This window comes from Bos grunniens, chromosome 4 (assembly GCF_055505025.1).
Source record: "Bos grunniens cultivar Pamir isolate PY7600 chromosome 4, Bosgru_T2T1.0, whole genome shotgun sequence".
NCBI classification, from domain to species: Eukaryota; Metazoa; Chordata; class Mammalia; order Artiodactyla; family Bovidae; genus Bos; species Bos grunniens.
The window spans coordinates 17,106,278-17,128,745 of NC_141168.1; the positions used below are offsets into that span (position 1 = coordinate 17,106,278).

The 22,468-nt window shown below is 46.5% G+C and overlaps 1 protein-coding gene across 11 annotated transcripts in view; it reads left to right on the forward strand.

Moving 5' to 3' along the window:
- Positions 1 to 22,468, forward strand: part of HIPK2 (homeodomain interacting protein kinase 2) — a 203,939-nt gene that overhangs the window by 136,725 nt on the left and 44,746 nt on the right. For 6 of the 11 annotated variants that reach the window (XM_086395289.1, XM_086395286.1, XM_086395290.1 and 3 more), the window contains exons 3-9: positions 43 to 166; positions 557 to 676; positions 2,767 to 2,853; positions 4,846 to 5,030; positions 11,409 to 11,571; positions 15,006 to 15,213; positions 16,297 to 16,418. In XM_086395289.1, the coding sequence (XP_086251415.1) occupies positions 43 to 166; positions 557 to 676; positions 2,767 to 2,853; positions 4,846 to 5,030; positions 11,409 to 11,571; positions 15,006 to 15,213; positions 16,297 to 16,418 (1,009 nt within the window). The remainder of the gene's footprint in view (positions 1 to 42; positions 167 to 556; positions 677 to 2,766; positions 2,854 to 4,845; positions 5,031 to 11,408; positions 11,572 to 15,005; positions 15,214 to 16,296; positions 16,419 to 22,468) is intronic. The other 5 variants (XM_086395294.1, XM_086395296.1, XM_086395291.1 and 2 more) reach the window with 1 other exon arrangement.

Consider the following 22,468-nt stretch of genomic DNA (forward strand, 5'->3'; position numbering starts at 1 on the left):
CAAATTGCTAATGACTTTTTTTTTTCCATTCTTCCTTTTCAGGGCCCCTGAGATCATCCTGGGTTTACCATTTTGTGAGGCAATTGATATGTGGTCTTTGGGCTGCGTCATCGCAGAGCTGTTCCTGGGCTGGCCGCTGTATCCAGGAGCTTCAGAGTACGATCAGGTGGGTCCAGACAGCACAGGTGTTCTCAGCCAGCTCTCTTCCTTTGTCTGGATGGGCACCCCATCCATAACCTGACATGGGGTGGGGCTCTGAGGTATGATACTGTCTCCCAAACCTTGCTTCCCTTCAATCACTTTTTTTTTTTAATTTAGCCACGACCTTTATTGAAGCATCTTACCTGTGTTCTCTCTTCAAGTACCAGTATCCAAATTTACAATTGAAGATCACCTGGCTTTTCTTTCTTTGTTCTTCTTCCTTTTCCCTTTTCCTTTGATTACTTCTTTCTCTCCCTATAAAATTGTCATTTTTCTCTGAGACGCTAGAGCCGTGAGTATACCACGTGTATGGTGACAGGAAAAGCCCTGACCTCATTCCCATCTTTCCTTACAGATCCGGTATATTTCACAAACACAGGGTTTGCCAGCAGAATATTTATTAAGCGCGGGGACAAAGACAACTAGGTTTTTTAACCGGGACACAGACTCGCCGTATCCTCTGTGGAGGCTGAAGGTAGGAAGAGCGCCCACTCGTTCCTCACCAACACCCAGCTTTCGGGGAAGAAGGTCCCCGTGAAAAGTACCCCCATTCGCAGGGAGCCTTTAACCGAGGCACATGGGTCCTGGCTCTGACTCTGATTCGGCCATGGCGGGGTCGCGACTGTGGTTGATACATGGTGGATGGATTTTTGAATGTTCAGAAAGCACCACTTTGCTTGACCTACTGCCTTTGCACCTCAAGCTCTGATTGCTAAACTCCCTCAATTTCATCCAGTAAACCTGGATGACCTGCCTGGTTGGCTGCTGGATAGAGAAATGAAAGAAGTGAACGGCCCCTGGCCCTTAAGGAGCTCCCAGTGCAGAGGGAGACTGAACCTGTGTGACAAGCCCTGCCCCCTCCCCATGACCAGCACCCTGTTTCAGGCAGGAACAGAATGTGGGAGCCTGGAGGAGGGAGCCTTGATTCTTGCTATGGCAGAGGGTTGAGGAGGAGCATTTGAGCCAGGCCCTGAAGGATGCAGAGAGCCTTGCAGGCAGCAACACAATGTACGAAGGCTCCGGGAGGGGTCTGCTGGCCCCGCCGGCAGGTGGTGTAGCGCCTCACTGCACACCGTAAACTCCGGCAGTTTGACTTTAACGGAAACATATTTTGCTTTCACTTTGATCTGTGCCTAGTAATTAAAATTAATGTTGTTTTTTTTTTTTTCCTGGGGAGGAGAAAATAATATACGTCTTAAGTGTGTTTTGTGTTCATTTTAGGTGTTTCCTTTTTTTTGCAAGAGTGTGGGTGGGTATTTTTTTAACAGAAACCACAGCCAAACTGTAATACATTAGAGATGATGCATGGTCAGTGATGGCAAAAGATTTAGAAAAGAGATCTGGCAGCTGAGCAGGCCTCTGAGGCTCCTGATGGGAGGCTGGCATTTGGCAGCTGTTGAGGGTGAGCGGCTCAAGGTCAGGTCCAGTGAAAAAGAGTCCTGGCAGGAGGAGGCTGAGGCTGGCCAGGGCCGGGGTTCATTTCTGTGTCTTAGTTAGGAGACTCAGGCCTTCTTGGCCAGCTGTTCCCTCATCGAAGCCTGGATCTTAGCAGCTCCAGGTGTGCTGTCCTTGAGTGAGTCTTGGAGGATCAATTACCTGTGATCCATGAATTAGTCCAAAACCCCATAGTCATTGGAAACAGCGGCTTCCTAGACTGAGGCCAGTTTAGGAACCGGACGTGTGTCCCCTGGACCCAGGCAGAGAGGACTGTCGAACAGACTCCAGAGCCAGCAGTCACGTGACCTTGGCAAGCTCCTCAGGCTCTCTGCCCCCGTTTGTCCCTCTGGAAGATGGGCTGGTAATCGGCCTCCCTAAGTTGGTTGTGAAGGGCATTATGTGAGTTCACGTGCTTTGGAACAGTACCTGGGGACTCCCCTTGCAGTCCAATGGTTGAGAATCCGCCTGCCAATGCTGGGGACTCAGGTTCGATCCCTGTTCCAGGAAGGATGCATGTGCAGAGGGGCAACTAAGCCTGTGCCTCCCAGCTACTGAAGCCCACGTGCCCTGTAGCCCATGCTCCACAATAAGAAAAGCCACCACAATGAGAAACCCCCTGTGGCCACAGTTGGAGAAAGTCCTCATGCAGCGAGGACCCAATGCAGCCACAAATAAATACACGGTTAAATAGATAAATAATTTTAAAAAATAGTGTCTGACACATAGGGAGAGTTCTATGTATATGAATTTGATAAATTAAAATTTTAAAATGTGTGGACAAAAGGCTTCTGCTTTTGCACATATGAAACCTAACCGCATCCCTTAAACTTAGGGGAGAATGTAGTTTTCGGGGTTGTGGCATATACTGCCTTCTGGGGATCCCCCCAGACCCGACTCAGAGCTGGCACCCCAACAGTGTTCATGGGAAGGGAGGAAGGAGGAGGGGTGAACTAAGTGTGGAGCAGGAGGAGAGGAAGGAATTCCTGGGCAGGTCGCTTTAAGAATCCTATCTCCTCTCTGAAAGGTGGGAAAAGATCCTCAGGGGGAGAAGCAGAGGTTGGCAGGTTTGAGTCACAGTGACTAGGAAATAATTCATATTACCAATGGCCCGTTGCCTGTCTTGACCAGACACCAGATGACCATGAAGCAGAGACGGGGATTAAGTCAAAAGAAGCAAGGAAGTACATTTTCAACTGTTTAGATGACATGGCCCAGGTAAGCTCCGTGGGTGAGTATACAGTGTTAGCCCTTTCAGGGCCACACACAACAACACTTCTGCAGGAGTAATTAACAGAGGATGGGGGTAGAAATCCACCTGACTCCAATGTGGTGGCTGACTTTGACCTTAAACAATGAAATGTCAGCCTTGGGAAGTATACCACTGAGTTTGTGGAACATTTTTAAGACCTTACACAAGCTCTTTAAAAACAGCTTCAGTTTACTGTCTCTCAATTGTAAAATAGCACTGGCCAATCTTACTGATGTCTTCATGAGAAGAATTCAAGCCCATTAGTTCATTTGAGTACCATGAGGAGTTCTCTAGTGCCACCTTATCAAGGGGCCATAAACTGGTGACTTGAGGCAACAGTGTTTATTCTCTTGCAGTGCTAGAGGCCGGAAGTTTGAGATCACAGTGCCAGCAGGCCATGTCCCCTCTAGACCAGCTCTAGGAAGAAACTGGCCCAGGCTGTTCTAGTTTCTGATGGCCCCCAGTAACCCTCAGTTTCCCTTGACTTGTATGTGCATCCCCCAGTCTCTGTCTCCTTCATGTGGCCTTCTTTTCTCTGTGTTCTCTATGTTCCCTCTTTTCTCTGGGTCCAAAATCTCCCTTCTTTCTCTTACAAAGACACCAGTCATTGGCTGTATGGCCCACCCTACTTCATTGTGACTTTAACTTGGGTACATCTGCTGAGACTCTGTTTCCAAATTAGGTCCCATTCCCGGGTACCAGGGACCAGGACATCCATCTTCTGTGAGCACTCAACCCAATGCAGTCAGTCTCTCTCAGGTCACCTTTGTGTCCAGAGAGAATTCTAGAACATCAGCTATTTTTAGAATAAGACCTAGTCTAAAATCAGGGCAACCCAAAGTGAGTTTTTCTTCAAAGCAATGAGAAACACAGCTCCAGACCAATGAACACTTAACACACTTCTTACTGAAGATAAGCGTAACCAAAACTCATAACTCCAAGTAAAGTATACTTGTCAGTTGATTAGAAGCTTTGATTTTCTGAGAAAACTGAAATTGCTTTCCAGTACATGTCTTGGGAGGGAGGCGGAAAAGAAAGCACCACAAAACAAGGCTTTTAAAGGTCATCCTAGTATAGGTTTCCCAGGCAGTACAGTGGTAAAGAATCTGCCTGCTGATGTAGGAGACACGAGTTCGATTTCTGGGTCAGGAAGAGCCCCTGGAGAAGGAAATGGAAACCTGCTCCAGTATTCTTCCTGGGAAATCCCACGGACAGAGGAGCCTGGTGGGCTACAGTCCACAGGGTCACAAAGAGTTGGACACGACTGAACGACTGAGCACACACACACACCATATAGACTTGCTCTTGGAAGAAAAATCTTGTGTTCAGATATCCTGCCTGCCTTTGCCAGAGATGGTCCCAGTGAACCCTGGGATTCAAATAACTCAGACCCTGGCTCAGGAGCTGCAAGAAGACTGACCTGCTGTAGGTATAGGAAGCAGGCCCCAATACCTCTCTTGTAAGGTTAAAGAGCTAAACCTTTTTTGCATCTTATTTTTCACTGCTTGGTTGTAATTATTGTTTTTTAACCATGGGAAAATATGTGTAGCCTAAAATGGTACAACTCTAAGTATACCATTCAGTACATTCACATTGTCATAAGCTCAGTCTCCAGAATTCTTTTCATCTTATGGTTCTTTTCAATGATGCAAGGTGCATTTCAACCTAACTGATGAAAGCAGAGCCAGCTGCGCCCGCACACTCATATGTGTGCAGGTGCCCACAGGGGTCTCTCTCTTCCCTGAGCAGCCCCCACCAGCCTCTCCTGCAGAGAGAACAGCTATGACCTGCGGGCAGTGATGACCCGTGGTAGCACCCCCCACAGGGCAGACACAGCCTTCTGGGGGTTGTGAAGGGGTGCCCAAGAGATTAGGATGGAGCTGCAGAGCACAGAATAAGAGGGATGGGGCCAGGGAGGCCCAGCGGAATCTTGGTAACTTGTCCCCACTTGCTTGCAGGTGAACATGACCACAGATTTGGAAGGGAGTGACATGTTGGTGGAGAAGGCGGACCGGCGGGAGTTCATCGACCTGCTGAAGAAGATGCTGACCATAGACGCCGATAAGAGAATCACTCCAATCGAGACCCTGAACCACCCCTTCGTCACCATGACGCACTTACTCGACTTTCCCCACAGCACACAGTAGGTGTCCTGGTGGATGCTTTATCCCAGGGGTCAGCAGACTCTTTTTTAAAGCCCCAGGTAGTGCATGTTTCAGGCTTTGTAGGGACTTCCCTGGTGGGTCCAGTGTTCAAGACTCTGGGCTCCTTTCAATGCAAGGAGCGCAGGTTTGATCCCTGGTCAGGGAACCAAGATCCCACAGGCCTCGAGGCTCCCCCCTAAAAAAATTCAGGCTTTGTAGCCGTATGGTCTCTGTCACGACGACTCAGCTCTGCCATTAGAGTTGAAAGCAGCTGTAGACATTACAGAAACCAACAAGGGAGGCTGTGTTCCACTAAAGCAGTATTGATAAAAATAGTCGGCAGCCACACTGGGATCCTGGGCTGAAGTTTTCTTAACACCAAAAAGAGGGAACAGTGGGGCATGAGAGGGCATGAGGCCGGGTGGACCAGACCTGGGGTGTCTGCATGAAGGGAGGTGCTCAGAATGGCAGCATCTGTGGTGCAGAGCCATGTACAAGCCAGAGGTCATGCGTGGATTATTGGTTTGTTCATTCATTCATTCATTCATTCATTCACTGGGCTGGGCCGGGAGCTGGAGGCAGTGGGGAGCAGAGCAGATGGGTACCCTGCCCACTGGAGTTTAGAGTCTATAGGAGAGAAAGTGAAAGTTGCTTAGTCGTGTCTGACTCTGTGACTCCATGGACTATTATAGTCCATGGAACTCTCCAGGCCAGAATACTAGAGTGGGTACCCATTCTCTTCTCCAGGGGACCTTCCCAACCCAGGGATCAAACCCAGGTCTCCCGCGTAGCAGGTGGATTCTTTACCAGATGAGCCACTAGGGAAGCCCAGGCATACTGGAGTGGCTAGCCTATCCCTTCTCCAGGGGATCTTCCCAACCCAGGAATCAAACTGGGGTCTCCCGCATTGCCCGTGGATTTTTTACCAGCTGAGCCACCAGGGAAGCCCCTATAGGAGAGAGGAAGGCACTAAACCAAAGATCCCCAAATAACCAGGCTGTTCTCAGGGGATACAAAGGGCAAGCAGAGCATGTAACACGAGGACCTTGCTGGAGGCAGGGCGGGGATGACCCACAGATGTGACCGCCCAAGGAGAGGGAGCTGCTTGGTGGAAAGGCCAGTGAGAGTGGAAGGGGCCTTCCCAGGTGGAGACCCCAGCACGGGCAAGATCAAGCACCTGGGGACAGGGAGAGATGAGGCCTCAGGATAAGCCAGTGGCAAGGCTTCCGTGTTATGGATTTCGCTCTTTCTCCTAAGAGTAATGGGAAGTCATTAAAGGATTGATGGCCAGGGAATGGCTGATTGGAGTTGTGTTAAACAAAGATCGGTCTGCTGTCGCTCGATCAAGTCAAATAAGCTTGGAAAAAATGCCCATCAGATCTGGCAACTTGGAGGTTGCTGGTAACTTATGGAGAGCTGTTTCTGTGGATGGTAGAAGCAGAAACCAGTTTAGCAGGTTGAAAGATTGAGTGAGAGATGAAGAAATAGATGGTACCCTTTCAGGAAGGAAGGCTGTGAAAGGTGGGGGGAAGAAATAGAAGGGTGACTCAGGAAGACCCAAGGAGGGGGTTTCTTTTCATATGAAAGAGACTTGAGCATCTTAAGAGGCTGATGGGAAGTGCCTGGTAGTAAGTAAGAGATTAAAGATAAAGGATGCTCAGAAGATGTTTCTCGAGGTAGTGGGAAGGACCAGGATTCGGAGGGCAGGTGGAGGAATAGGCAACATCACAGAGGGCGGGCAGAGGAGAGCGCATGGCTGTTGCAAGTGCCTGGTGCAGTGGAGCAGAGTTGAGGGCTTCTTCCACCAGCTTCTGTCTCTCCCTGTTGAAAACAGGGTATTGGTGGTTAAAGGAGGGTAGGAAAGCTTAGGTAGCGGAAGATAGCAGAGACAATTGAACAGAGAAACAGAGCAGAATCGCTGAGTGTGGGGGTTGGATTTGAAAAGCCCGGGGTGTACATGAACTCCTCAGGTGAAGGCGTACAATCAACAGAGTCCTTCCAGGTTGGAGTTTGGCTGCGCTGCTAAGAGAAAAAGATTGACACAGATTTATGATGTTGGCAGTGAAGAGACTGTAATCCAAAGTCATGGCTATGCGAGGCTTAGCTAAAAGAAAAAGGAAGTGAAGCTGGGAGGGGTCCAAAGAGACTGAGTGGTCTGATCAGCTCAGAGAACGCTTAGTATAGTCATAGTTGAACTAGCCAGATGGGTGGAAAGTGTGCCCAGGAGGTGGGATGCTTGAATTTGTGGTTGTGGAAATGGCACGGTTTCAGGCTTGACTGTCCAAGGAATGGGGTGGCTGGAATTGACAACAGGTCCCTGGAGATGAGAAGGAACTAAGGAGCCAGGGAGTCTGATCAGGAATCAGGGTGACTCCGAAGGGCTTCCCTGTTGGCTCAGACAGTAAAGAATCTGCCCGCAAGGCAAGCAACTCAGGTTCGATCCCTGGGTCGGGAAGATCCCCTGGAGAAGGGAATGGCAACCCACTCCCAGTATTCTTGCCTGGAGAATTCTGTGGACAGAGAAGCCTGGCGGGCTACAGCCCATGGGGTCACAAAGAGTCGAACACAACTGAGCAACTAACACTTCCACTTTTTCACTTTTCGAAGTCTCCCAGATGGGCAGGACTGAGCAAGTGGCCCGGCCTCGGTGACTGAGGGGGAGAGAAGAGAAGGGAGGATTAGTTTGAGGAGGTGCCATCACAAAGCACCACCAAGTGGTCGAGTGTCATGAACAGCAGACACTCATTTTCTTATTCTAGAAGCCCACGATCTAGGTGTCCGGCAGAGTTGGCTTTTTCTGTGGCCTCTTTCCTCGGCTTCTGCCCGAGTCTTCCTGTGGTCTTCCTCTTACGCTGTCTGTGTCCTGATTTCTTCCTCCTTCTAAGGAATTGGATCAGGGCCCGCCCTAATGACCTCATTTCACCTTTAAAGATCCTATCTCCAAATTCAGTCCCATTCTTAAGTACTGGGGGGTTAGAACTATAACATGTGAATCTGAGGGGCACGGTTCAGCCTATAAACAGAGTCAGGAGAGAGATCACTTCAACCTCTGAGGCACTTGGGGCATGAAAGAATAAACAGCCCTCTCCCTGGGTGTCTGCCGGGAGAAGCAGGGTGCTCAAGAGAGCAGCAGGTTTCAGGTGGCATCAGGAGAGAGAGGGATACATGGAAAGAGCCTGCAGCCGAGACAGTCATGGGTCACCATGGGCCCCGCCACAGCCAGAATCAGATCAGGTCAAGTCTCAAGGCTGGATTTGACCCTCAGCAGCATACGAGAAATGAGGGTGTGGCACCCATCACCAGTGGTGCTTCCTCTCTTTTCGGTCTGTTCCTTACTAGCTGCTGTTGAGCAAGTCAGATTGTATTGCAACAACCAGATAGTGCCTCTACTTTAGAAGCATGCTTGCAACAACCAGACTCGAGAACAGAGAAGGAACTGGGACCCATCCCTTGCAAGCTCTCATTACGGGATTTGTCCTGTTTCTGGGTATGGGAGGGGTAAGTCAAGGGGTGCCAGTCTGAACCACAGAGGAAAGGCAGACTTGGTGATTTACTGCATAGGCCCCCATAAGATCAGTCTTCGTGTCATCAGGAGTGAAGTGGGATGGCTGAGAAACAGCTGTGGATAGGAGATGGAGGGGTGCTCGTTAGAGGGTTCCTGGTAGCCGTGTGCACTGTCAGTGAGACATTCGTGCATGCCCAGCTGTGTCCAGCTGTTTTGTGACTCAATAGACTGCTACCCACCAGGCTCCTCTAAGAAGTTTCCCAGGCAAGAATACTGGAGTGGGCTGCCACTTCCTTCTGCACGGAACCTTCCTGACCCAGGGATCGAACCCACATCTACTGCATCTCCCGCACCAGCAGGTGGATTCTTTACCACTGAGCCACCTGGAAAGCCCCCAGCACTGTCAGTGAACAGTCACATGCATAAAGTTTGAGGCTTGGCTGAATGACCTCAGGGTGCCGTCTGTCTTTTAGTTCTGCATGGAAGCAAATCAGGGTGTTTCACTGTAGGTGAAGACCCAGCACGGAAACCATGGGCATCAGCTGGCTCCTAACTCAGAACCTGGTGTGGAACCAGGGGAAGCACTGACAACTTAGATTTCAGAAAATAGGCCTCGGAAGGAAAGAAGGGTCTCTGAGCACAAAGTAGGCCTGATCTCCAAGCAACCCTAGAATTTGCTGGGCAGACCATGAAGAAGTCTGGGGCCAGAAGAAACCCGCGGCTGGGCCAGGGCTGCCCCAACATCTAGATTATCAGATGAAAGAGACTCCACTCGTTTCTCCATGCCAAGATTCTAGTGCTCGAATTCCTTAAAAACCATTCTCAACATTAACCCAGTGTGAAAGTACTTTCCTCTGAAACTAAAAACTCGATCGTTTCAGTTACAGAATCCTGAGTCTGAAAGCTTTGTGTTGAATTGTCGAAAAACCATTGATGTGTTAAATACAGTCCAGAAGAACACAAAATCCATTGTTTTATTCTTTCAGCCTCCAAGCACTTAGCTGTAGGTTTGGTACTGAGTCGATGCTCAAAACGTGTTGGCATTGTAGCATTAGTGTTTTTAGCTCTTGGTCAGCGGGGAATCCGTTCTCCTTCTCTCTAGGGTCATCAGTCAGTCATTGTTTACTTCGTGTGCATTGTGTGGCCAGTGTCAGTCATGATTAAGTCACAAAAAACGTGTAAGTCAGTTCAGAGGACCTTTCATGGAGCGGATGTTTCGGGATAGCCTGCAAGCACCTGCCTGGCCCAGAATCTAGCTTACCCGTAGTACAGTATGCAGCTGTCATCTTAAAATGGTAGAATTTTATTGTTACTACACTACTTATAATTAAAATAAGTATTTTAAATGGAAATTTCAGTGGGATCTTGCTATCCTAAATATTAGCATTTGAGGAAAAAGTGAGTTTAATTAGAAGATGACCCAGAAGTGAATGAGACTTGGCGTGGCACACGTGCTCAGTTGTGTCTGACTCTTTCAGACCCCGTGGACTATAGTCCACCAGGCTCCTCTGTCCATGGAATGTTCCAGGCAAGAATACTGCAGTGGGTTGCCATTTCCTCCTCCCGGGTATCTTCCTGACCCAGGGATCAAACCCGCGTGGGCCGGCGTTGGCAGGCAGATTCCTGACCTGGACACCACCTGGGAGCCGGGGACGTGAGTGAGAAGCGATGTACAAACAACTGGAAATCCTGTGGTGGGGTTTGAAACACCCAGTCAAGGCCACTAATGGCTTTCTTTGTCCTTGATGCTGGTGTCCGCAACACTTTTATACTTGAATTTCATAATTGAGAGTTTTGTTTTGATTCAAAAATGCAATGGAAGAAGAAAAAGAGGGAGAGAATTTTATGTAACTGGGTAACAATAAGAAAAGAAATGAAGAATGAAGGAAGTTAAAGAGAATGCATGTGTCTATGTGAAGACTACCATTAACCAGCTCTTGATCTTGGCAAATTACCTATCCCTTCTCTGCTTTATCCTTATTCGCAAAATAGGGGCAACAGTTGTCTGTCTTCCCCTCGTGGTGGTTGTAGGACTGAGTGAAAGAGTGCTTGCGAACAGCCGCCACGCTGTCAGTAAGCTTCACCGCTATTCAGTTCAGTTCAGTTCAGTCGCTCAGTCGTGTCCGACTCTTCGCGACCCCATGAATCACAACACGCCAGGCCTCCCTGTCCATCACCAACTCCCGGAGTTCACCCAGACTCATGTCCATCGAGTCAGGGATGCCATCCAGCCATCTCACCCTCTGTCGTCCCCTTCTCCTCCCGCCCCCAATCCCTCCCAGCATCAGAGTCTTTTCCAATGAGAACCCTTCGCTCATTCCCTGCACAATCCAGGGAGGAGCAAGAGTGCCAATAGGTCCTGACACCGGGTTGGCTATTCTTTGGCTGACCCCTAGATGGCGCTGGTGTCCTGGGTTAGCTGGAAAGGGCGTGGGCAAGGAAGATGGCGGCAGGTCATCCGTTGATGACCAGTGCCAATCAGAGAACTTACATGTTTATTTATGGGCCAGAAACCACTTTAAAAGCCAAGAATGAGCTGTGGAAATTGGGAAGCAGATCAGCAGCAGGAGGAAATGCAGTGAGAGCCAAGAGGTCTGTTGTGTTGGTGGAGAACTGTTACCCACCCAGGATGAGGAGGAGGCAGTGAGAAGGTGTGGGGGGAAGGGGCAGGGGAGGGTGGAATTCCTGTAAATACCACCAACTTTTGCAAGTGCAGACACTGCCTGAGAAATCCAGGAACTTGAGATCCAAAGTGAAGTGTCTCGGTTCTTTCGTTTATTAGATTAACTCTCTTTTTCTCTCTCCATTTTCTCCCCTGTAATTCCATGTTACTCTCTCCCTGACACCTTTGTCTCTGCTTGTGCATGAACAGCGTCAAATCATGTTTCCAGAACATGGAGATTTGCAAGCGTCGGGTGAACATGTATGACACGGTGAACCAGAGCAAAACCCCTTTCATCACGCACGTGGCCCCCAGCACATCCACCAACCTGACCATGACCTTCAACAACCAGCTGAACACTGTCCACAACCAGGTGAGTGGGGAGCAGAGCGGAAGGCAGACACGGGGCTGACAGCAAATGTCAGGAATTCTGTTTTCCCACCAAGCTGAGTCAGAAAACAAAACTCCAATATCATATACAACAGACAAAATCCCTCTACTGTCACGTTCAACTCTGCAAGAAGGTGTTTGTCTTCATTATTTTCCTTTGAGATCCTCAGGAATTCTTTGTATTGACTCCTAGCCCCTTGAAAGGTCCCAGAAATGACTCACTAAGAGAGTTATTTCTGAGATGGTACCTCCTACTGCTTCCCTGCCCTGCTGTGAGAATAAGGTAAAGGAGATGCTGGGATCCTCTCATGTCTGACATCTGCCCGATGGAGAATTCTAGAACTGGAAGGGATGGATGCTAGCGGTCATCCAGCTCAGGCCCCCACTCCTCTTGTCCACACTGCCGGGTCCACATGATCTCCTTTCAACACAGAAAAAAACCCGCCCTTTTCCAGGTCTTGTCACCAGAATCCCAGCAGTGAGAACTAAAAGGGGACCCACAGCTTTCAAACCTCTTACAGAAAATTTGCAGAATCTAGCACCTAATATACTGCTGGAAATATGGATGACACCCAGGAAATATGTACTACATGAAGAGTCTCCAAGGCCTCGCTCAGGCAGCCTCTGGTATCTAAGAGACTTTAACTTTTATTCCTACCTACCAGTTTCCCCAAAGAAAGTGTCCCTAGATCTTCTTCAGTCTTAGTATCAGTCTTTAATGATGACCACACACCTGTGTACGCACACACACACCCACACCCCTCGATAGCAGAGCATGTATGTTCCAGCGGGAATATTCTGCCTGGCCATCCACTCTTTTGACAGGTCCCCTGCTCCCATGAAGAGTCACAGACCCTGCTTCCCAGGCCATTCCCCGAACGTTTAGTTGCTAAGGCCCAGCGTTCCTTCCCAGCCTGTTCCTCTCCCCTTCTGCCTACCCTCTAGGAAAGGCCGTCTAGAATCTGCTGCCCCCTGGAGGCCACTGGTGTCCTTACCGTTCTCCTCAGCCAAAAGAGTTCATTTCTCTAAGGCCTGGAGTACCCTGTGATAAACATTCCCACCCAGTGCCTAGCTCAGTCCTCAGGCTAAGACAGCCACCTCCAGTCAGGTGAACTCCTGGACAGAATAACCACTGTGATTCTGCTCTCTGTCTCCAGAGTCCCAGCACGGTGAGCAGGCCGTCTGGCTGCTGCCCTGAGCAGGGAGGGTAGAAGATACATTGAGATGGGAAGTTGGGCCTAACTGTGATGGGAAGGAGGGCCAGCCTAAGATGCGTACACAGTGCCCATTAGGCAGCAACCGGAGACTTTTGAGCAGAGGTGGTATCACACAAAAAGTAGTCATTTGGAAAGAATGTTCTAGCCTCTGTGCCCAAGAAGAATTAGAAAAGAAGAAGTGGAGACCAGAACATCACTAGTCAAGGCCCTACAGGTCCCAGGCACCAGGACAGAAGGCCTTAGCGAAGGAAGTAGTCATTAAAAAGAGGGAGAGCCTTCCCAGGACATTTGGAAGCAAGGAGCAGCAAGACCAGTGGCTGGCCAGAAGGGGGAGCCACTGAGCACCCGTGTGGGAACCTGGAGGAGACTGCTGCCAGTGCCCCAAAGAGGGAAGCCAGGAGGCAGGAAGATGAGGGGAGAGTGTGGACTCTGGTGTGTAGAGGGCAAGTGGCTAGTGGGAGGTGTGTCTGAGGGGAGCCTCCAGGAGAGGTGAGGCTGCAGAGAGAGCAGAAAGGAAACACAAGTCATGCCGTTGGTAACAACACAAAATGCTGGCCCCATGCAAATGACTATGTATAAAATGAGCAACAGGGCCCTACTGTGCAGCACAGGGAGCTGTATTTAGTGCCTTTTAGTAACCTGTGATGGAAAGGAACAGGAAAATCGTGTATATTTATTCCTTTCACTAGAGTTTCCTTTTGTTAGGATATATATACATAACACAACATTGTAAATCAACTACACTTCAATAAAAAACAGTGATAAGAGATGCTGGCCTACATGTGCCACACATGCATTCCCAGTCACACTGCCTGGAGGCTGACTGTGTGATGCTGCACAGACGCTGGCTGTTAAAATAATATCTTAAAATCTAAACATGGGCAGTACCTAATGTGGTGATTACTTTCAAACAAATTCTATGCTTTGCACTGAAATTCAGCATAAAATATAAAAGACATGTAAAATGAGACTTTATCCTTTTCATCAAATTTGACATATATGCATACCTTTCCTAAGGTCCTAATTTTATATGTTTCCCGATAGCCTTGTGGCTCTTTCCCTTTTTACTTTTTTAGTCCTTATAGCCTCTAGTAGCAAAATCTCATAAACAAGGTTGAAATTGAAGCCATGGGTTACTCCCCCTATCTTACTGAAGGATCAGCACGAAGATGGGCTGAAACTGGAGAATTCCCAATGTAGAATTCCTTTTCCTTCCATGGCCTTGCTTCACATGCAAGTTCAACCTCAAATGCTATCTCTTTCTGAAAAAGAAAGGAGAGAGGACATAACTTCAGTGTCTGTCTAACCCATCTCCATTTAACTTAACCCATCTCAAGTTCTCTTAACCCCCTGGCATCTTCTCCTTGCCCTTTAGGCTTAGTTGCTGAATGCCAGCACAAGAATGCACCGAATTCCAACAAGTAACCCCAGCCTCAGCATGTCCCCCTCTATCTCTATTTCTGTAGTGTTATTTCTTCGCAGTAACTGTGCTCTGTGAACATCTAAGGGCATCTGTAAAAGTGCTACCCTTAGACCTGAGCAGAAGGGCTTGCTGCCCAGGCTCTCCCCGAGTGCATGTGCTTCCGTGTCAAGCTCCGGGAATCTGAGACCCGGGGCCTGGAGGAGCCACTTCTAGTTTCATCCTCCCCAGTAGAGACCAAGTCCAAATACCTGCACCCAAAGGCCCTCAGGTTGTGGGACAGAGCTGGAGCCTGGAGAGAAGGCAGGCAGGCACTCGGCTCCATATTCCAGGGCCCAAGCCAAGGAATCCAGATTCAGACTGAAACCAAAGCCTTCCAGGTGGTTATGAAAGTGTTTGTGTCTGCGTGGAAGGGCAGATCATAATTCTTTCCAGCCAGTCCTTAACTCTGCTGTTTAGACTTGACAGGCAGGCATGCCGTGTGCACTTGCAGGCCCTGCAAGTATTAGGAACAGGCCCTGAAAATATTAAGAACAGGCCTGAATCTAAGCATCGAAGGTGATTCTGTGTCCTGGGCTGCAGGTGCCTGCTTTCCCCTAAGACTTTCCAACTGTATTTCCACTCCCCCGTTTTTGCTTTTTTTCTTGGCTCGTGGTTTTCGTTCATTCGTTTGCTCTTCTTTGAGTTCATTTATTTGATTTGGATCCATGTCTCCCAGCATGCCATCTCCCTCATGTTTTATTTGTGTTTATTTTTGTCTAATCCCCACCATTCCTTTAGGCTCCCACCTCCACCAGTGCCACTCTTTCCCTAGCCAATCCCGAGGTCTCCATACTAAACTACCAATCTGCACTCTGCCAGCCCTCAGCGGCATCCATGGCCGCGGTGGCCCAGCGGAGCATGCCCCTGCAGACGGGAGCCGCCCAGATCTGCGCCCGGCCCGACCCCTTCCAGCAAGCGCTCATCGTGTGTCCACCCGGCTTCCAAGGTAAGGCAGAGTGGACCCAGCCTCCCACCTGCTTCCACCAGGACCGCCTCTGCGGTGCTGGCCTCATGCTTTTCTGTCCTGCTAAAGCCCTCTTTGTTTCTTTCCGCGAGAGCCCTGGCATCCCTGAACTTGAGGGCCCCCATCCTGCGGCAGCCAACCTAGAAACAATGGACTTAGGCTTCTGCGTCAAGTCCGTTCCCTGTTATTCGCACCACCTGCCAGTGGTTTTGTCCTGGCTCAGCCACCGTCTATAAATCAGCACATTGTGTGCGCTCCCGTTGTTATGCTGATGTCAGCTCTCCCGTGGGATAACCTCTGTGTGGATTATCGACAGCACACTGCCAGCCTCTGACAGCGCACCAGTCCCCGTTCTTGTGAAGAGTGTAAACCTCTCTGAAAAATACTTCCTGGCCAGTGCCCCCCACCTCTGGCCAGGCACCCCGGCACTCTTCTGAAAATTCTAAGCGAGAGTTGACCGGGTACCTTGTTATAGTTTACCTTGAAAACTCGAGAATTTGGTTCTGAAAACCCCCTGGTGTAAGTCTGCGTGGTTGAGTTTGAGTAAGTGCTGTTCAGCAGCCTTACCCTCTCTCCCCGGCTTTGACCCAGTCAGATGTGTCTTCATGACAAAAGCAGCTGTTTTCCTGCTGTAATTTGTCAGCATAACTGTTTCACTTTGGGCTTTAAAGACTCCTTAATTTGACTGAATCTTTGAAAACATTCAAAAAGGTTGTTTTTTGGTTTGGTTTTTTTTTTTTTTTTTTTTAATTTTAAATTAGAGGGAATTCCATGGTGGTCCAACGGGTAGGACTCCACGCCTCCACTGATGAAGGCCTGGGTTCTATCCCTGGTTAGCAAACTAAGATCCCAACAAGCCATGTGGCATGGCCAAAGAAAAAAAAACCACAGACTTTTTTTTAAGTTAAAACTGAGGCAGGGAAGACTTCCAAAGGACCAGGCAGTGTCTGGTGGGGACTAGTGCAAAGGGAAGCTGAGGGCTGACAGAGTGGGCTAGGAAGGTCTCCTCATCCAGCTCTTGCCAGTTACTCAGCCCTTCTCCCCCTCACCCCTTGTCTGCACTAGGATTGCAGGCCTCTCCCTCTAAACATGCTGGCTACTCTGTGCGAATGGAAAACGCCGTTCCCATCGTCACTCAAGCCCCAGGAGCTCAGCCTCTTCAGATCCAACCAGGTCTGCTTGCCCAGGTAATTCTTTTTTTATTATCACTGGTATTACCACGACACATGTTAATGTTGTTCACAAAAGAGATATATCTCTGATAATTCCCTCCCTGGCAGTGAGTTAGATGCCTCAAGTCATTAGAATATATCAGTAATATTCCGAATGATCCCCAGGTGAATTACCTTCCTAAGTATCTAGCTTACAGTTCCAAGAAGAAATTTAGACACAGGGGGAGTCTGGAGAAATTTATTATTATTATTGTCTCTTTGTAATGTAGATTAATATGAGAGACCTAGGTTTTAATCCTAACTCTACTAATAACTCTCTGTGACCCAAGGCAAGTCAGTTAGCATTTCCTTATTATAAATTGAAACTATTTTTTGAAAGCAGAAAAAGAACCTTGGAGATTATCTCTTTGTTTCCTAGTTGAAAACCAGGATCACAGAGGCTTTGGGCTGGAAGCTTCCTTATCTGTTCACATAGGTACTCTGGTAGATTCCTCAAATAAGATCACAGAGGTGAAACTGGTTGAAAATTTGTGACGTGTTGTGAAAATTTTAGGCAACAAAGTGGTATAATGATAATAAGTAATCGATCCTTAATGTCACTCAAACATTAATAACAAATACATCTTCGTTGTGCTGAGCACTTCATAGTTGCTATTGATTTAATCCCCACAATATGGTAAGGTGTTTGTCTCCTTTTGCCAAACAAGGCACAGGCACTGGCTCAAAGTCACACAGCAATTAGGTGACAGAACCAGAACACAAACCCAAGAAGTCTGACTCCAGCACGTGTATTTTAACCCATCATTTGCTGTACTGTTTCTTTATCATGGCTTCTGTTGTTGGGAGTCAAGGATAGTTTGACTGAAATGTTGTTAGTTTAAAGCACCTTTGTTTTTTAAATGAAGTTGGTTCCCAAAGACACTTTATTTATAGTGTCTTTTATTGAACAGAAGTTTGGGGGATAATTTTAATGTAGTCAAATTGCATAGGTCTATTTTAGACTCATGGGGTTCCCTGGTGACTCAGTGGTACGGAATCTACTTGCAATGCAGGAGACACAGGTTTGATCCCTGGGTCAGGAAGATCCCCTGAAGAAGGAAATGTCAACCCACTCCACTGTTGTTGTTTGGGAAATCCCATGGACAGAGGGGCCTGGCGGGCTACAGTCCATGGAGTCAAAAAAGAGTCAGATACAACTGAGCAACTAAACAACAACAATTTTGGACTCAGTCCGTTCTAGACCACTGGGCTCTCTGATATCCTATTGTCTTTGCTATTGATTTTATAACTTTAACGTATGTCTTGATATCTGGTGGGAAAAGCCCTGATCCTATCACGTCCTTCAAAATTTCCCTGTTCTTGTCCCTTTGCTTTTCTATGTGAATTTTATCCTCACTGTTACATAAGAGTTTTCATTCCAAAACAAACAAGACAAAAGCCCAGAACCCTGATTTGTGTGTATTGGACCTGCACTGGATTTATATTCACTTCAAGGAAAACTGACATCTTTGTAATATTGTCATTTCATCCTTGATCATGGTATATAACTATATATAGTGAGTGAAGTTGCTCAGTTGTGTCTCTTTGCAACCCCATGGACTGTACCCTACTACGCTCCTCCATCCATGGGATTTTCCAGGCAAGAATACTGGAGTCGGTTGCCATTTCCTTCTCCAGAGGATCTTCCCAATTCAGGGATTGAACCCAGGTCTCCCGCATTGTAGGCAGATGCTTTACTGTCTGAACCACCAGGGAAGTCATAACTGTATATAGGTTACCTTTTATTCCTTTCACTAGAGTTTTCTTTTGTTAGAATCATTCCTAAATATTTTACACTTCTGTTATTAATAACTTTATTAACTATATTTTCTTATTATTTGTCTTTGGTTAATAGGAATATAACTGGTTTTGCTCCATTGAGTTTGTTATCCAGCACCTTCCAAACTCTGATTAGTTCTGATTGTTTCTGTGAATTCCCTTGGATTTTCTGTGTAGACTATTTTTTCATTTACAAGGGATACAATTTTGTTTCTTCCTTTCCAGTCTTTATAACTTTTATTTATTGTTCTCATGACACCGTGCCAACAGTAGCTCCAAAACAGTGTTTAATAAGAGCGTTGATATTGAGCATTCTTAACTTGAACTTAACTTTAAAGCAAATTCTTCTTGCTGTTTGCCACTAGAGATTTTGTTTAAAGAGCGGTTAGGGACACTTTATCAAGTTTGCTAAATTTTTTTTAATGAATTAATGTTCAACTGCATCAAATGTTCTTTCTCCACCTATTGAAATACTCCTGTGTTTTTGTTCCTTCAACTGTTAATGTAGCAAGTTAATAGATTTTGTAACGTTAAATCATCTTTGTATCAATATTTTCAATGTGAACTTTATTTGATCATGTGGTACTTGATGTGTTTGTGTGCTTTTCAATTCTGGATTGTTTGTGAATACTGCAGTTAGTATTTTTGCATCTTTGTTCGTACGTGAGGAAGTGGCATGGATTTCTTTTTCTTATAGAATCTTCATCTGCTTTGGTCATGGAGACCACACCCAGGCTCATAAGACACGGTGGATATTATTACTTCTTCTTCTGTTTTCAAGAACAGCTTGTTTGAGATTGACACTAGCCGTTCTTAATCTCTTTGTTCTTATGTCCAGATTGAGACTGCAGATGCCCACTTCCACTAGTTTCTGGTGGCACACAAAATTCTGTCTTGCTGAAGGTTTAAACAGAGAACCTTCCGTATATAAAGCACACCTGTACTCCTTCCCCTCTCTCTCTGTTCCTCATAGCTCCCTTTTGTTTGCACAGTTTGGTAGTACGGAGTTCAGAAAAAGCCCTGGTAGATCAAGAGAACTACCACTCACTCCAGGGGCACGGCAGCCTGTTCACACTTCATCTGACTGGGAGCCAAAATTCAGGCCAGTTTCCCAGTGCTGCTCCTCTGTGAGCCAAAACCTGCAGAATTCACATGTACTCTTAAAGGGTACTTACAGATCCTTTTTTTGTGTTTGCATACTTAACCCTGTAAGCCAAGAACCATCTCTGAAAGAAATGATACATAGCATCGCATACTAGCTAAAGTAGATATTACTCGTTGTTCAGTTCGGTGGAAACCAACAGGCCCAGCATTTCTGAATTTGTCTTAGTCCTTTAATCACAGCAGGGAAGGGCTTTACCAACTGCCTACTTGAAAAGGAGTCCTTAGAGCACCATAAATCTCCAAGTGGATTTAACCTACAGCTCTAAGTGGGGAAGTGAACCAAAATTACATGTACAAGGATTTTAATTGCTACAGTGCTTATAACAGGGAACTGCTGGAAGCAATTTGAATGTTCATCGGCAGAAAATTTGTTTAAATTGGTAAGGGCATAAAATGGAACACCATATAGCCATTGGAAAAGGACGTGATGGACCAAAGTGTCTTAACATACAGAGTTGTCTAAGAGATATTAACTTAAAAATTAAAAAAAAAAAAAGAACTGTCCTGTTCTATCCAGTGTCACTGTGTCTTTTTTGTTTATTGATTGCTTTTGATTTTTCTTGTTTGTCACCCAATCCATTCCAATATGTTAGCCTATTAAGGTGGAGCTTTCTCCTAGATATTTTTTAATGATCCCTTCAAAGGAAAAAAAATAAGCAACTTGCAAAACTAGGCAGATTCTTTAGCCTCTGAGCCACCAGGGAAGCCCTAAAAAACTAGTATGGCAGCTATTTTTTTAAAGCAGTAATTAAACATTAACACTGACCCCTTCATTTTTCTTGGGATTAGGTTAGGTATCAGGCAGAGGTACTCCAAATATTATTACTTTAAATATATCCCCAAATTTCAGTATATTTCTTTTTATCTAAATGTTTAAACCTTTTCAAGGAATTTGTGCATGTTTAGAAATAGTCTTTTGAATCCACCCTCATGTTAGCTTTGTTTGCTCTGCCATTTTCCAACCCCCCCTTGCCAGTAGCATCATATGTCCCTAAAATGGAAAACAGTCTCTCTGGTGCACCCCAAAGATGTGTGTCCGGAAATAATCACACCCTCTCATTTCAGTAACACAAGGGTGATCATGTGGATCGCCTTACCAGTAATGCTTTTTTGGTATCGCCTAAAAGGAGCTTTCACCTCTGTCTGCCCAGCCCCCAGCCAAGAACTGGTATCTTGACCACCATCAGAAATTGTGAGTGAGGGACTTGCCTGCTGGTCCAGTGGCTGAGATGCCACGCTCCCAATGCAGGGGGCTGGGAATCCCCGGCCAGGGAACTAGACCCCACATGCCACAACGAAGCTCACACACCACAACTGAAGATGCTGCCTGCCACAACAGAGGCGGAAGATCCCACTCCAGCGCTTCTCAAAACCTTCTCTGGTCATTTTCAGCAACCAGTCTTTCCCACCATTCTGTCTTGCTGTCTGTGTCAGTCTTGCTGGGTGCCTGATATTGCTAATAAATAAGGAAGACTTTTTCATACGACTCTTAGGCACCTGATCCTGAATTGGGCCGTCGTTTTTATGTGTCACCTCCACAGAAAGTGTAGCATATTGGCTGAGAGCATGGGCTCTGGAATTCCACTGCCCATGTTCAGATAGCGGCCCCAGCACTCACTGGCTTTTTGACTTTGGAGAAGTTATTTTGAATTTAAATTTTAATTCTTTTTCAAAGTAATACATGTGTCTAATTGTTACAGTTAAATGCCACCATAAACAGCTAAGAAAACAGTAGTCTCCTGCCTATCCCGTCCCCAATTTCCATTCCCCCCAAACTATCATTTTTTAATTAATTAATTTTAAATGAAGGCTAATTACTTTACAATATTATGGTGGTTTTTGCCATACACTGACATGAACCAGCCATAGATGTACATGTGTCCCCCCCTACCCCGTCCCGAACCGCCCCCCAACCCTCCTCCCCATCCCAGCCCCCTGGGCTGTCCCAGTGCACCGGCTCTGAGTGCCTTGTTTCATGCATCAAACTTGGACTGGTCATCCAAAAATAAAACAGTTTTTTTTAACTGTTTCATTTAGTTATTTAAATCCATGTTTCTAAATAGCATTCTTTAACTGTTTCTTACTGAATTTTGCACTTTAGGTATCAATCAACCATGGAAGAATGCTTAGCCCTCTAACCCTCCATCCCCAGAACACACAGGCCCACTCGCATGCACACTCTCTTCCTCTCTCTCTCACTTTTCCTTTCTCCCTTTTCCTCCCTTGTAAGTTTTTATTCGACCACTTTATATTATCTACATAATTATCATCAATATTGTATTATATTATTCTCAGCTGAGCCTCATAACGTACTACGATTCTGCTTCCTTTCCTGTATAAGTTGTTTTTCCTGGAATTAGTATTGTCCCATCTTTTCATTGGGTCAGTTTCCTCTGTATGTGTTATTATGCAGCCCCGAAGTCTTCCAGAGCTCTCAAAGGCTTGTGTGCTTGATGTACTGGTGTCTTTGAGCACATTGAGAAGTTCAGTGCTGTTGTTTTTCCTCTCTTTCGGAAAGTTTTTTAAGACCTTCCTTGTCCATGGTGGACACGATGTCCGTGAGATTCACGGCTCCATGCTTTCTCATGAGTCTTTTAGAATACACTGTCCGGTACATCCTGTTTGCCCTTTTTGTCTGGAGAACTTTCTTCTTTTATTTTTGCCCTTTTTATCTGGAGAACTTTCTTCTTTTATTTTTGCCCTTGTTAACTTCTTCCCCTACATTTTCTCTGTTCCTTCTTTGTGGAATTCCTGCTAGTTGAGCGCTGGTACTTCTGAACTGATCTAATGACTTTCATATCTCCCACCCTCACCCCCATCCACCTTTTCCCTGTATATATTCTATCTATGCTACTTTCTAAAATTTCCCCATCTGTATGGAATTGTTCATTTCTATTGTCATTGTTCTCATTTCCAAGAGTTTTCTTGTTCTCAGAATATAGATATATATCCTTTATATCTTGTTTCATGGATATATATACACGTTTAGCCTCTTTGAGGACACTAATTACATATATTTTTAGATTTTCTTCCAATTCCTGTACTGTTGTTGTTCCTCAGAGTTTCATTTTTTGTTTTAGTCT